Source organism: Electrophorus electricus, unplaced genomic scaffold (genome assembly GCF_041902795.1).
Source record: "Electrophorus electricus isolate QZ-2024a unplaced genomic scaffold, ASM4190279v1 Scaffold437, whole genome shotgun sequence".
In the NCBI taxonomy this organism is placed as follows: Eukaryota; Metazoa; Chordata; class Actinopteri; order Gymnotiformes; family Gymnotidae; genus Electrophorus; species Electrophorus electricus.
In genome coordinates this window covers 1683-17222 of record NW_027658732.1, presented here as the reverse complement: position 1 = coordinate 17222, position 15540 = coordinate 1683, and the positions used below count along the sequence as shown (strand labels likewise).

The 15540-nt window shown below is 44.6% G+C and overlaps 1 protein-coding gene across 1 annotated transcript; it reads right to left on the bottom strand.

The window, feature by feature from the left end:
- Positions 1-103: 103 nt before the first annotated feature.
- On the bottom strand, positions 104-13646 carry LOC145656018 (rho GTPase-activating protein 10-like; the record flags this gene model as incomplete). Its single annotated transcript, XM_081709477.1, has 12 exons — positions 12772-13646; positions 10484-10555; positions 9838-9939; positions 7418-7528; positions 5239-5343; positions 4193-4322; positions 3444-3550; positions 3142-3236; positions 2389-2470; positions 2169-2208; positions 1581-1649; positions 104-178 (listed from the first exon to the last, which is right to left on the bottom strand). Coding segments are annotated over exons 1-12 (991 nt in total), but the record flags the coding sequence as incomplete, so codon positions are not given.
- Positions 13647-15540: the final 1894 nt, after the last annotated feature.

Here is a 15540-nt window from a genome sequence, read left to right as displayed (position 1 = left end):
CACACACATGCACACCTGACTTGTTAATGTGAGCTGTATTTATCTGAATTTATCTAAATTGGATTAAACAAAGATTCCATACAGCAAATAAAGTTGAACTTACCAATCATCAAATTGAGAAGCTTCTGGACTTTAGAGCTGACTCCAACCACCCTGTATAGACCCTGGTCATTTATACCTGCAGAGAGCACACAGGTACAAATCACTCACAGTGACAGTGTTTATAATTAACAGGAGTTATTTCCAAACCCTTCTCTTTACTCTGAGTCCAACAGGCTGAAGAGCAGAGGAACTGTGAGCTGAGTCTGCCCTCTAGTGTTTGATCACAGAACTGCAGGTGAAAAATCAGCATGAACTTGGTCTGATACATGGGGACCCAAAATTTCAATCCAAGCAGTGGAGAAATCAGAGAGGAAGAACCTCGAGGGATCGTGTTTTGATCAGAGTATGACCACATCGCCAAGCAGTCTGGCATGTATGCCATTGGACAGCTCAGCTCGAGTCCCACCCCCAGCAAATAGACAGAGCTGGACTGCTCGAGTTCCTGAAGAAACTGGACTTCTGCTGATCCAACGTTTTGGCCCAGACAGACACACATGGCAGGTGCAGGTGGACAGTCCAGGAGGGACCTGATCAGTCTGACACACTAAACCCGCAGAGTTATTTGAGCGTGTGTTTCTGGATCCAGGTTTTTCTGGGCCTGAGTCTCAGGGTGAAATGACCTTAACTGACTGTCAGAATGTGAGCAGCGGACATTCAGTAGTTTCAGTAAGGGGGGGGGGGGGGGGGGGTGTGAGAGTCTCAGTAGTCTCTGTAAGGGGGGGTGAGAGTCTCAGTAGTTTCAGTAATGGTGAGACTCTCAGTGCTTCCTCCTGTCCGGTCAATCCTGAGGTGATATTTCATAGATTTTTAATGTGAAACCCACCGGTCCTCAAGGTAACAGCTGTATGCATACTTAAACCTAGCAGGGTTTCAGCGCTGCTCACACCACCCAAACCCAATTCATCACATCCACAGAGTTTAATGTTGAATCTACATCTGTGTGTAGAACCGATTTGGAGTCAGCGAGACAGAACAGCTGATCCAGAGAGAACTATTTCAGTCTGAAGCTCTGTGGCGGGACAGATGCTGTTAGCGCGTCCTGGCGCGACTCTGGGTGCGGCTGATTGGTTGATTTGGGATTGTGTTTATTCTCCTCTTTCTGTTGGCTTATTCAATCCTCAGCTCCACTGCCAAAGCCTGAGCTTCTGCAAACCGAAGACGTGTTTAAAACTATTTATAAACCCTAATCCCTGAGCTAGGGACAGATCCTTTTTTAAAACTCACTAAAAAGTTAAACATAAAAATAAACTTGATCTGACTCATCCAGAATCTTTCCAATATGTTGTGCGACTCTTCAGGAGTGGAACTGAGGCTTGTGGAATGCATGGTGGACATGTCTGGACGGGCTGAACTCCGGGTCATGAAGGACCTGGAGCTCACTGCGATGTCGACACTGGAGCCCTGTTGGTCTTGTTTTCCTTTTATTTAGGAATCTAAGCAAAAGAATATTACAGAAGGACTTCAGAGGACATGTTTACCTCGCGTTTCGACAGCGCTGATGCAGTTCCTCACAAAACTTAAACCCACGTCATCCAGCTGAGCATCGACTGCAGATTATGATAGAGAAACAGAAAATCTGGATTAATCTCACTCATTAATATGGATTAATCTCACTCATTAATCACCCATTAATCTCACTGTGGCTGTTAATGAGGTGACCAAGTCAGGCTCGTACTCCTCTGTAGACATGGAGAGACGTACTACTCGCAGACGATTGTTGGGGCGAATGATTTAGTCTCCATGGAAACCGAAAGAAAATGTCTGTTGCATATACACTATTTGGGGAGGTTTATACAAATGTGAACCTGTCGTCAGTACAAATACTTCAGACTAAATCCAACTTTCAATAGCTGAAATGTTGATGTTTGAGATGTTTGCTGGCAAAGCTCATAATTAGGGAAGAAAAAAGAAATACAGCGTGTGGTTAAATTAGAACTCTGCAAGGGTTCAATAAAAATGTAGGAGTAAATAAGTGCGTTGGCTGGATGCAGATCAGATTTATTCTTTAGTGCAGAAACACACATTTCAAGAACAACAAAGTTGTTTGGCTTTGAACAGAAACTTACTTCCTCTCTCTCTGGAATATATTCTTCCCAGACAGTGAACCTGTGGGAATGAAGTTAAGATTCCAATTAGACCATGACATTGTGCTGCTGTGCAACAGGAGTAACTGAGTTCATTAAAGTAGAAAATCAAGGCTTCATTCTTTTTCTTATCAAATTTAGAGTCAGTACTGGAACACTGAATTCATATTGCAGCCCTGTTAAGATGGCATGATTTACTCACGGGTTCTTTCCCTCCCATCTCCTGCACCCAGAACCTGTGGTCATCCTCAGAGAGGGCCTGGGCCGTGAACACAGTGCCCGGTCTGTCAACACAACCAGAAACACGTCACCAGAACCACAAAATGTCACCACAACCTACACCAGTCAACACATCCAGAAACACATCACCACAACCTGCTCCCAGTTACTCTCAAGGGCTGTACCTCTCTCAGACGTTAAGAACCTAGACAGTACATGGACCAGTTAAAGCACACGTGACGTATAAATCACACGTGACTGTTAAAGCACATGTGACGATAACTTTAGCACTCCGCTGAAGTTTTCATGTTCTGGACAGGCCATCCCGACCCCAGACAGACCAACCTGCCAGCTGGGCCAGTACACTCGGCACTCCAAGAAAACAGGGTGGAGCTGTTGGTGCTTTAGTGTGAAACGCCCAAGCCAGCAGTATGAAAATGCACCGCCCTTCCACGCCAGAGCCCCCATACTGAGGGAGGTTCAAAGATGAACCTGCACACTAGAGACCCTCGGCAGAAACCTCAGTAAATGGTAAGTAAAGATATCTGAACACGTCTGAGCACGACGCTTCCGAGGGTGAGAAGGGAGAAACTGAACAGGCCCCAAGGCTCCGAACGAAGGATTAAGGATCGCTATGGGATACAGAAATAGAAGTGGCCATACAACATAAAATGACTGCAGTTGCTGAATTATAATGTGCTTCTAATATACACACACACGGCTACGGATGACATACCGGTCTGTGATCTCTAGATCCAGACAGAAGCGTCTGTCGAGAGTATCTGTCGTTTTCCGCTGACATGATTTGAGCGTGACCGATTCCGTCTCGCCCTAGGAGGACACACGCATCAAAAGGTCAAAGCTTGCAGTCACATAGTAGCCACTACTGCAGAATGACGATCCATTATAAAGAATCTAAGTCAATCTTGGGCAAACAACTTTGCTATTGCAATAAAATCATAAAACTGACAAAAACCAAAACATAAAAAGCATTACTTCAGGGGGAAAAAAAAGAAAAAAAGAAAAAAGATCACTCACAAACTTGCCCCCAGATTTGGGGTCAAAAGTGACCATGTGAAGGATTTTCTGTTCCTTGACGAACGTGCAGTAACGTTTTACCCAGCTGGAGCCAAACGGTGGAGGCCCTGCACGTGAACAGAGGAAGGTGAGGCACGGGAACAGGGACCAGAGGATGGAATTTCTGGATGTTTGGAATTCTGCAACAGCTGTGGAGTAAAGCTTACAGACGTGGGCTTGGGAGCCAAAAGGTCAGAGCTGAACTTCCATAGCTGAAATGAACTGGAACAAGGGGCCTAACAACCTGGCCACTGCGACAGGTGTGTGCACGTACTGCCCCTAGTGTGTGAGGTGCTGATGGGTGCTGTTTCTATCTGGGGGTGTGGAGGAATTCCCTAAAGGGATGAATAGCAAGCAGCTCTTGATCCCTCTTCTTCACAACTATTTGATTCCACTTCACTATCAATTGACACTCCGGCGATTTCCAACACGGTTCAGGTTAGAGTTCAGACGTAGGGATACTTTTTGAGCTGAAGTTAAGGTTAGGACAGGGGTCGCGGTCAAGGTGTCTGTTGCATTCAGCCGACGTACAGGCGAGTGTTAGACGCACTAAATCAGATACAAACGCATTTACAGGCGACAATTAGGAAGTGTTCCAACTATTATTATTTTTGTACCAACAAGACTTTCCAAGCAGATGAACTCAGTTACTGAAGTGCTGTCGTGGTGGACTGTAATAATTGAGCTGCGCGCACGTGTGTGTGTCTTACGTTTCTCCTGCATGTACAGGTATCCCTCACTGCTGATGGGACTCGTCTGTCTGTATTCCTGTGGTGCCTCTTTGAACTTCTTCAACAAGTCGTACACCTCTGAACGCGTTCCCTCAAAACGACTCCGTGTCTACACACGGATAGATAAACAGAAAATAATAATGCAAAGAAATAATAAATAATAATAATAATTTAAAAAAGGTGAATATTTGTCATTTTACATTCAAAGGTAGCATCATCTACTAATTATCACCTACTACAGGTGTACAGACTGTCTGGACCAGCCAGTACTGACCAGAACTTTGCTATTGCTAGTGTGTCCTTTCTGTCTCAAGTCCAGATTCTGTGTATGTACTCAAGATGACCACAAATTAAAGCATCAACTTAAAACCTTGTGCAGGGCGGCTAGCGAGGAGCGATGACTTCAGGGGCCAGTCTCTCAGACCCAGGTTAGATTAAGCAGACAAGCACTAGGACCAGAAACACCAGAGGAGTTTCAGAGTTCTAACAGTTTCTCTAACCTGGAACATACAGTTCTGCAGAACTAGTAGGTTCACCAGATTGTGAGAGATTGTGTGTCATAACTGACTCCAAGTAAAGAGTGCTCTGTTAACACACACAGACACACACACACAGACACACATGATTAGCCTGTGTGTTTCCGGGCTAAACATCAGACAGAGAATGGTAGGCCAGGGAAAACAAAGCTCCACTTCTTGTCCCTGACTTCTCCCTTCCTGTAAGGCAACAGAATGTGAACAATACAGCAGCGTGCCCTCAGACCCTCAAGCACCAACCACACCAGCTCACCCCCGAGTTTACCGAATCACAACCAAGACACATAAATGACGTGCATGTGTGACGCTGTAGCCATGGCGATGGGAGTTCAAAGATTAATGCAAAACAGATAGCATTGGGTGCGAGTGACAAGTGTCTGACGCGTCACTAGGTGGCGTTTGTGATGAGTGTTTGATAAGACCATCATCATCTGATCAAACACTACATGGAACTCGACGACCCTCCTTCCTTCAGATGACGGCACTCACGTTCTGAATATTGATCTGCAGGGCTCGTTTGTAATGGTCAAAGTCGTTGGCCAGCTCAAAGCCCTGATGGTAGAAGGTGAACATCGTCTGGAAGAACGCAAGCAGCTGGGGTGGGGGAGCAGTGGACACACACACACACACACACACACACACACACACACACACACACACACACACACACACACACAGAAATATAGTTTACGTCATCAATCACCTTGATCAATTACTCTGTTCTCTGGCTACTTTATCTATGGTTAAACACAGGGTGCTAGGTGCCACGCTAACATTCCCCTCCTCTCTCAGTGGCAAAGGTCAATGAAATAACAAATCACACCTTCCAAAAGGCCCAAACTGGTTCACAGTGTTAAGATATTGTGCATTGTTTTTAAAAAGGTTACATACACACACTAACACACGGCAGTCTGTAAGCCAGTGGTGAGAAATATTTTCTCTAGAAGAATCCAGTTCCATCTGGAATAGACTGTCAGAATCTTAAATCTGTTCCGATACTTACATAAACTTGGAAATAAATAAATAAATAAATAAATAAATAAATAAATAAATAAAATATAATATATATATATATATATATATATATATATATATATATATATATATATATATATATATATATATATATATAGTGTGTGTATAAAATCCACCTCCGAGAACTACATAAGCTAATGAAGGACCTTCTGTCTGAAAGGTTGTTTCTCTGGAAACTCACTTATTTCACTGCAGTTATGAACCTCTCTCTTTACGGACACACAGATCAGCCATGACTAAAACCACCTGCCCAATATTGTGTAGGCCAAAGCCATGTTAAGGTAAGTGGTATCAAAAAATCAAATGTATATAGCGCTTTTTACAACAGCTGTTGCCACAAAGCAGCTTTACAAATATCCATGTCCATGGCCCCAGTGAGCAAACCAAGGATGATGAAAAACTCCCTAAAATATTAGTAATTTAAAGAGAAAAAATAAATTTAAAATTAAAAAATAAGCAATTAACGTCTAGTCCAACTGTCTAGAGGGCCTGGTCTTATCTCGATGGTGTGCATGTGTTCGAGACACATCTCGCTAGAGAACGTCCATTAAGAGCAACAGAGAAGTAGTTGGCTGGGGTGGAGGTGTGGTGGGCTACAAGAGGGGATATCATGGGATGGTGGGAGTAGCCATGGCAACTGAAACAGGTGGAGGATCAGTAACATCATGACATTCCGCAAGAGAATGTCCATTAAGTTCAATATAGGTGGGGCGTGTTTAGGTAGGTGGTGTGTGCGTATTTAGGTAGGTGGGACTACTGGAGCCCTGAGCACAGAGTAGTGTTCCTTCTTCCCATAGGGCTTTCTGGGTCCTTCCTCTCTCCAGGCGGTTCTTCAGACCAGTTCCAACTACTCCCATGTCTCCATGGTCCAGTTCTGATGCTCACACTACAGTTCACTGTAGATGGACAGGGGACACCCTGTCCAACCTGTAGTCTCACAGTCCCAAACACAGCAAAGTCCTGTGTGAGAACACCTCTGTGTCAAAGCCAGCAGGTGGTACTACACCAGGCCCCATGACCCGCATCCCTGCGTCCCCGTGACCCTGTGACCGTCAAAAGTTCTCCTTCCACGGATCATTTTTGAAGGCACTAACCACGGCACACCAGTAACACCCACAGGACCTTCCATTCTGGAGACGCTCAATCACAGTTTAGCCCATGGCAAAGTCGCTCAGATCCGCACGTTTGCTCAATTTTTTCTGCTTCCCACACATCACCTCCAAGAACTGATGGTTCTCCTCCTGCCTAATATATCCCACACCTGGACAGGTGTCACTGTAATGAGAACATCAACGTCACCTCACCTGTCTGTGGTTTTAACACTATGGCTGATCTGTGTGTGTGTGTGTGTGTATACGGAGCCTCACTTTCTGCTGAAGTTTCAGGTGAGATGTAAACTAAATACAATTATCACACTGTGAATCTCGCCTGTATGACATGGGAACCAGAGAAACATGGCAAGGACATACATACCCCTCCCCCCAAACACACAGACTCTCACACACACAGACACAGACTCACACACAGACACAGACTCACAGACTCACATACACGTATACACATACACACGCACTCACGCATTCACTTGCACATGCACCAACACTCGCACGCGCTCGCATGCACTCACACTCACAGGCTCTACACACTCAAACTTCTTTCTTTCCTGGATCTCCTGCAGTTTGCAAATATACTCCAAAGACTCATCCTGAAAGTGCTGCCTCATACCATCCACAGTCACATCTGCCTGAGAGGGGGGGATAGAGAGAGAGAGAGAGAGAGAGAGAGAGAGAGAGAGAGAGGGGGGAAGAGAAAAGATCAAGACAATGAAAAAGATTATTTTAATTTGCCTTGATTGGGGTTATAAAACTCTGCATGTTGAGTACTTTTAAAATCTTATGATGGAGTACCACAAAGAGAAAAAAAATCATCAGTACACACAGGTGAACACAGACCAAGCTAGAACACACAAGATAGCACACGTGAACACAGACCACACTAACAGACATACACACTGGTGAACATAGACCATGCTAGCCCACACTAGCACACACGCTAACACATGTGAATACAGACCATGCTAACGTACACATACACAGAGACCACACTAGCACACACGAACACACAGACCATGCTAGCACACACGTGAACACAGACCACACTAACACACATGCTATCGCACACGCTAGTACACATGTGAACACACACCACGCTAGCACACACGCCAGCACACACATACACACACACGTGAACACAGACCATGCTAACACAAATGCTAGCGCGCGCGCACACACACACACACACACACACAGGTGAACACAGCCCATGTTAGCACACGTACACACAGAGCATGCTAGCACACACATACACACACACGTGAACACAGACCATGCTAACACAAATGCTAGCGCGCGCGCACACACACACACACACACACACACACACACACACACACAGGTGAACACAGCCCATGTTAGCACACGTACACACAGAGCATGCTAGCACACACATACACACACACGTGAACACAGACCATGCTAACACAAATGCTAGCGCGCGCACACACACACACACACACACACACACACAGGTGAACACAGCCCATGTTAGCACACGTACACACAGAGCATGCTAGCACACACATATACACACAGGTGAACACAGACTATGCCAGCACCCCCCCCCCCCCCCACACACACACAGGTGAACACAGACCACGCTAGCACACATGTACACACAGACCATGCTAGCACACATGCCAGCACACACATACACACAGAGTGTGCTAGCACACATGTAAACACAGACCACACTAGGACACACGTACACACAGGTGAACACAGCCTATACTAGCAAACACGGACACACACCACCCCAAGACCTGCAACTACTAATCCCACGGATCATTTTTGAAGGCACTAACCACAGCACACCAGTAACACCCACAGGACCTTCCATTCTGGAGACGCTCCATCACAGTTTAGCCCATGGCAAAGTCGCTCAGATCCGCACGTTTGCTCGATTTTTTCTGCTTCCAACACATCACCTCCAAGAACTGATGGTTCTCCTCCTGCCTAATATATCCCACACCTGGACAGGCAACCAGAGCTAGTGAACCCGGTCATCAGGGGGGAGTTTGTGTCAGTGTCCAGATAGCAGTTTGACGAGGTCTGACGTGCACAAGGAGATCTCCACAACAGAATTCCAGACAGATGTTCACCATCCTGAATGATGTCCAACATGCAGGTGTCCACCAGCGTTTGGTTATGTAACACACACGCAAGCAGCTTAACACGTTCGAATCTCACCGATGTCACTGCTTTTATTACTTTCAATATTAGTATCACTGCACATATTTTCCGTGATTTTTTTTATTACTATTTCAACTTAATTTTTTTATTATGTGTAATTTCTATTATCATGCGAGTATTATTACTATTATTTATTTTGGCTGTCTGCTTACATTGCCTCAATGTTTATTATGTTTGTATTATTTTTACCTTGTACCTCTTTGGCTGTGAACCTCTGAAGCTCTTTGAGCTGCATTTATGTATGAATGGTACAATGCCCATTATTATGATTATTATGATGATGATGATGATGATTATTATTATTATTACAACAACAAAAACAATAATATTTGGGCTTTTAAAAGTCCAGAGTAACTGAATCTGAACCACACACACACACACACACACACACACACACACACACACACACACACACACACACACACACACACACACACACACAACCAGCTGGTCTTAAAAACATCACCAGTTCAAAGTCCTTCCTGTGTTAAGTATATACAACATGGGTGTGCCTTACACGGACATGTTTTACAAGGAAAAGTATCCCAAGGTGATGTCAGACAAAGATATTGGGAAGGAGAACGGTTCACTCGGCCGTGTAGGCAGGCGTTTGAGATTAGAGCATCGGATTATCAGGATAAAAGCCATTAAAATATTAACACAACAAACCATCATAAATTGAAAAAGGACTCAAGCACTGCACATGTGGCCCTGCACACGCAGCAAGAGAGAACAGACTGTCTACCTCCTGCAGCTGTGGTTCCTTCTTCTTGGAAGACATGTTTAAAAGTTTCTCCAGCGTTGTGTAGTACTTCTCAGTTTCCTTCTCAAACTTCTTCCTCTCTGCCTAAAAACACATCCAGTTGGCAAGAAGTTAAATGATGTGAACATTACATCAGACATTATTAATGACCAGCCAGTCATCTCTGCAATGGTCATAACTACACAAGACACTATTTTAACACAATGATATTTCCAGAAACAACACTGACATGTTTGACATGAATTATGATTTTCTGATGCTGAGTTTCTTTCTAGCTTCTACACTGGTGCGCCAGGTGAAAGTTAATATTTAAACACTGGTGTGCTGCACCATGACAGATATGCTTCAGTTTGAAAGAGAGTTCTAGTCATAACATCTTCATATATTCATTCATTATAATATTTTAATGGTTTTAAACCATCTAGAGTTCCATCACTTCAAATTAATGGGTATCTGCACATACTGTATAAAATATTGAGTCTTTATAACATGAAAATAATTGAATAAAAGTTCAGGTACTTAAATACAGCAATAAATTCAACTAATTAACTGTAGTCTGTTACTGTAGGCCACTGGCTGCCATGTACAGCCAGTCCCGCGTGGGCAGTACATCAGACCGGGATACTACCTTGGCTGAGCCCAGCTGCTCCTTACGAAACTTCTCCAAGGGCTTCATCAGAGTCTCCGTTATGTTCCGTGTCTGCAGAACATTGATGTCACAGACCATAAACACCACAACACACAACTCTCATTACCACAGACGATAAACACAATCGTAATACCACAGCAGATAAATACCACAAAAACACAATCTTAAACTTGGCACTTTTGTATGTTGTCACAGAGGGAACACACGGATGCACACACGCATGACTAAAAAACTTTTAACCAGTTTTAACCAAGTCAGTTACTTTTTAGCATCAAACACTGTGTGCACAATTAGGCAAGTGGTATTTTTGATGATTCATTTTATTAGTGAACATTTACAGTGCTGTTGGTCAATCCAAAATGTTAATAAACCTCAAACCCGAATAGTTAAGAAAGTAACTGAGGTTTTGGCTTTTTAAGAGAATATCCATAAGTACAGAATTATTGGGCAACTAAGTGAAAAATGGACATTTTCCCATCTCACTTGCTTATTTTAATATATTATAAAGTGAGAATAATAAACAACTCACAATGTACAAAAAAAACCAACCAAAAAACAAACAAAAAAACAAATCATTTAGCAACCAATATGGCCCCCTTCTTTTCAAGAGTAGTCATAAACCTTCCATTCATGTAGTCTGTTAGTTTCTTAATCTGTTGACTGTCAACTTTTTTTGCAGCAGCAACCACTGACACTGTTCAGAGAGCTGAACTGTTTTCCTTCACCATAAATCTCCCGTTTAAGAAGGGCCCACAAGCTCTCAGTAGGGTTTAGGTCAGGTGAGGAAGGGGGCCATTATGTCATTATTCTTTCATCTTTAAGGCCTTTACTAACTAGCCACACAGTAGAGCACTTCGACACATGCGATGGAGCATTGTCCTGCATAAACACCATGTTCTTCTTGAACAATGAGTCTTTTAATAATCCACATCTTTCTCCTAAGGAGGGATGACAGCGTAGGGGCTGCGTGACCAGGGGCACTTGGTATAGCTAGGCGTGTCTCCTCGTGTGCGCTGGGTAAACTTTGAGACAGAGCTCACAGATCTCTCTGGACATGTCTCCGTTCAGCTCTGTGTGATGGAGAAGGTGAACACGGTTTCCTTCATGGCTCTGTAGAATTGTTACATCCCCTAACATTCGTTTGGGGAGTGTTTAGAGTTTACAAAGCCTTCCCACTGTAGAAAGACTGAAAGGATTGTTTAATGAAATTTGAAACTATTCCCATGATTTCAGTTTCTACCACCTGACCATTAACGAGGCCCCTTCTCCCGAGTCAGCCAGCAGGGTTTGGTTTGAGACATTCAGGGCCAATGAGCTGAAACATTCTTTAATATTGAAATCTATGTATTATATTATTATATGATGTATTTATCTGTCCAGAGTAATTTGGCAGTTGTACGTTTAAGAACTATAAAAACCTCAGGGTCTCTCTCTCTCTCTCTCTCTGCATGTTAGCACCTGCTGCTGGTGCTTAAGACATGTTGCTTCATTGTGGTCTATGACATCATTCTGCTGCCAAGTTGTGATTGGGCGCAGCCCTGCGTCTGACTGGTGAGCCCCAGGCTTTACTGTGCAAAACACAGATCAGTTTACTAAAGTCCAGCACACCGCGCCCCTGATGCACCCCCCAGACTCTGAGTACAGTGGAAAGACACCCTCAGCCAGCTGTACACCGAAAGGTGTGTCCATGACACTGTGGATCAACAACACTCAGAATATAAACACTGGAAAAAAACAACAGCCTAAAATCAAATGAAAACCTGCCCCATGGTGGAATTATAAGGAGCCTTTGTTTTTATAAACCACAGGAAACAATACAAGTATGCCAAAAACAAGGGAGAGAGTAGTTTTGGAGTTAGAAGAATCCGGTTCACTACAGACTAATCGCTGCTTTATGTGAAGTGAGGAGTGAGTGAACCACCCTATAAACCCCATAAGACTGTTGGCCAGGAGGAGAGACCACAGACACCAGGTCAGGAGCAACTCACTAAGAACTCTAGAGAGCTTATGTACTTATGGAATCAGCCCAGAGCCAGATCTCTCTCACACACACACACACACACACACACACACACACACACACACACACACACACACACACACACAGCGGGCACAGGCACTGACACAGTAGGACAGCAAAGTAATCTGGGTTTGCATCAACTACAGGTCGGGACTAGGGTTGAAAGGTCAGGGTTGGCGTTTAACCCTGTAAATTGTTTTCCCCACATGACTAATCTAGGCTTATGGGATGTGTGCTTCACACTTACCATCAGCTCCCGCTGGTCCTCCAGATTTTTAAGGAAAGAGGAAAATTCCTGCAAGGATTCGTCTGAAAGGAAAACGTGAAAAGAACAATAAAATGTTAGTTAAACAACTCTGAGTTAGCATTAATTCATCAGACAGACAGCTCTGGGTTACTATTAATTCATCAGACAGACAGCTCTGGGTTAGCATTCCTTCATCAGACAGACAGCTCTGGGTTAGTATTAATTCATCAGACAGACAGCCCTGGGTTAGCATTCCTTCATCAGACAGACAGCTCTGGGTTAGCATTCCTTCATCAGACAAACAGCCCTGGGTTAGCATTCCTTCATCAGACAGACAGCCCTGGGTTACTATTAATTCATCAGACAGGCAGCCCTGGGTTAGCGTTCCTTCATCAGACAGACAGCTCTGAGTTAGCGTTCCTTCATCAGACAGACAGCTCTGAGTTAGCGTTCCTTCATCAGACAGACAGCCCTGGGTTACTATTAATTCATCAGACAGACAGCCATGGGTTAGCATTCCTTCATCAGACAGACAGCTCTGAGTTAGCATTCCTTCATCAGACAAACAGCCCTGGGTGAGCATTCCTTCATCAGACAGACAGCCCTGGGTGAGCATTCCTTCATAAGACAGACAGCCCTGGGTGAGCATTCCTTCATCAGACAGACAGCTCTGGGTTAGCATTCCTTCATCAGACAGACAGCTCTGGGTTAGCATTCCTTCATCAGACAGACAGCTCTGGGTTAGCATTCCTTCATCAGACAGACAACTCTGGGTTAGCATTCCTTCATCAGACAGACAGCTCTGAGTTAGCATTCCTTCATCAGACAGACAGCTCTGAGTTAGCATTCCTTCATCAGACAGACAGCCCTGGGTTACTATTAATTCATCAGACAGACAGCTCTGAGTTAGCATTCCTTCATCAGACAGACAGCCCTGAGTTACTATTAATTCATCAGACAGACAGCCCTGGGTTACTATTAATTCATCAGACAGACAGCTCTGAGTTAGCATTCCTTCATCAGACAGACAGCTCTGAGTTAGCATTCCTTCATCAGACAGACAACCCTGGGTTAGCATTCCTTCATCAGACAGACAGCCCTGGGTTAGCATTCCTTCATCAGACAGACAGCTCTGGGTTAGCATTCCTTCATCAGACAGACAGCTCTGGGTTAGCATTCCTTCATCAGACAGACAGCCCTGGGTTAGCATTCCTTCATCAGACAGACAACCCTGGGTTAGCATTCCTTCATCAGACAGACAGCTCTGAGTTAGCATTCCTTCATCAGACAGACAGCTCTGAGTTAGCATTCCTTCATCAGACAGACAACCCTGGGTTAGCATTCCTTCATCAGACAGACAGCCCTGGGTTACTATTAATTCATCAGACAGAAAGCCCTGGGTTACTATTAATTCATCAGACAGACAGCCCTGGGTTAGCATTCCTTCATCAGACAGACAGCCCTGGGTTAGCATTCCTTCATCAGACAAACAGCCCTGGGTGAGCATTCCTTCATCAGACAGACAGCCCTGGGTGAGCATTCCTTCATCAGACAGACAGCCCTGGGTTAGCATTCCTTCATCAGACAGACAGCTCTGGGTTAGCATTCCTTCATCAGGCAGACAGCTCTGGGTTAGCATTCCTTCATCAGACAGACAGCTCTGGGTTAGCATTCCTTCATCAGACAGACAGCTCTGAGTTAGCATTCCTTCATCAGACAGACAGCCCTGAGTTACTATTAATTCATCAGACAGACAGCCCTGGGTGAGCATTCCTTCATCAGACAGACAGCTCTGGGTTAGCATTCCTTCATCAGACAGACAGCTCTGGGTTAGCATTCCTTCATCAGACAGACAGCTCTGGGTTAGCATTCCTTCATCAGACAGACAGCTCTGGGTTAGCATTCCTTCATCAGACAGACAGCTCTGAGTTAGCATTCCTTCATCAGACAGACAGCTCTGAGTTAGCATTCCTTCATCAGACAGACAGCCCTGAGTTACTATTAATTCATCAGACAGACAGCCCTGGGTTACTATTAATTCATCAGACAGACAGCTCTGAGTTAGCATTCCTTCATCAGACAGACAGCCCTGAGTTAGCATTCCTTCATCAGACAGACAACCCTGGGTTAGCATTCCTTCATCAGACAGACAGCCCTGGGTTAGCATTCCTTCATCAGACAGACAGCTCTGGGTTAGCATTCCTTCATCAGACAGACAGCTCTGAGTTAGCATTCCTTCATCAGACAGACAGCCCTGGGTTAGCATTCCTTCATCAGACAGACAACCCTGGGTTAGCATTCCTTCATCAGACAGACAGCCCTGGGTTAGCATTCCTTCATCAGACAGACAGCCCTGGGTTAGCATTCCTTCATCAGACAGACAGCCCTGGGTTAACATTCCTTCATCAGACAGACAGCCCTGGGTTAGCATTCCTTCATCAGACAGACAGCTCTGAGTTAGCATTCCTTCATCAGACAGACAGCCCTGGGTTAGCATTCCTTCATCAGACAGACAGCCCTGGGTTACTATTAATTCATCAGACAGACAGCCCTGGGTTACTATTAATTCATCAGACAGACAGCCCTGGGTTAGCATTCCTTCATCAGACAGACAGCCCTGGGTTACTATTAATTCATCAGACAGACAGCCCTGGGTTACTATTAATTCATCAGACAGACAGCCCTGGGTTAGCATTCCTTCATCAGACAGACAGCTCTGAGTTAGCATTCCTTCATCAGACAGACAACCCTGGGTTAGCATTCCTTCAT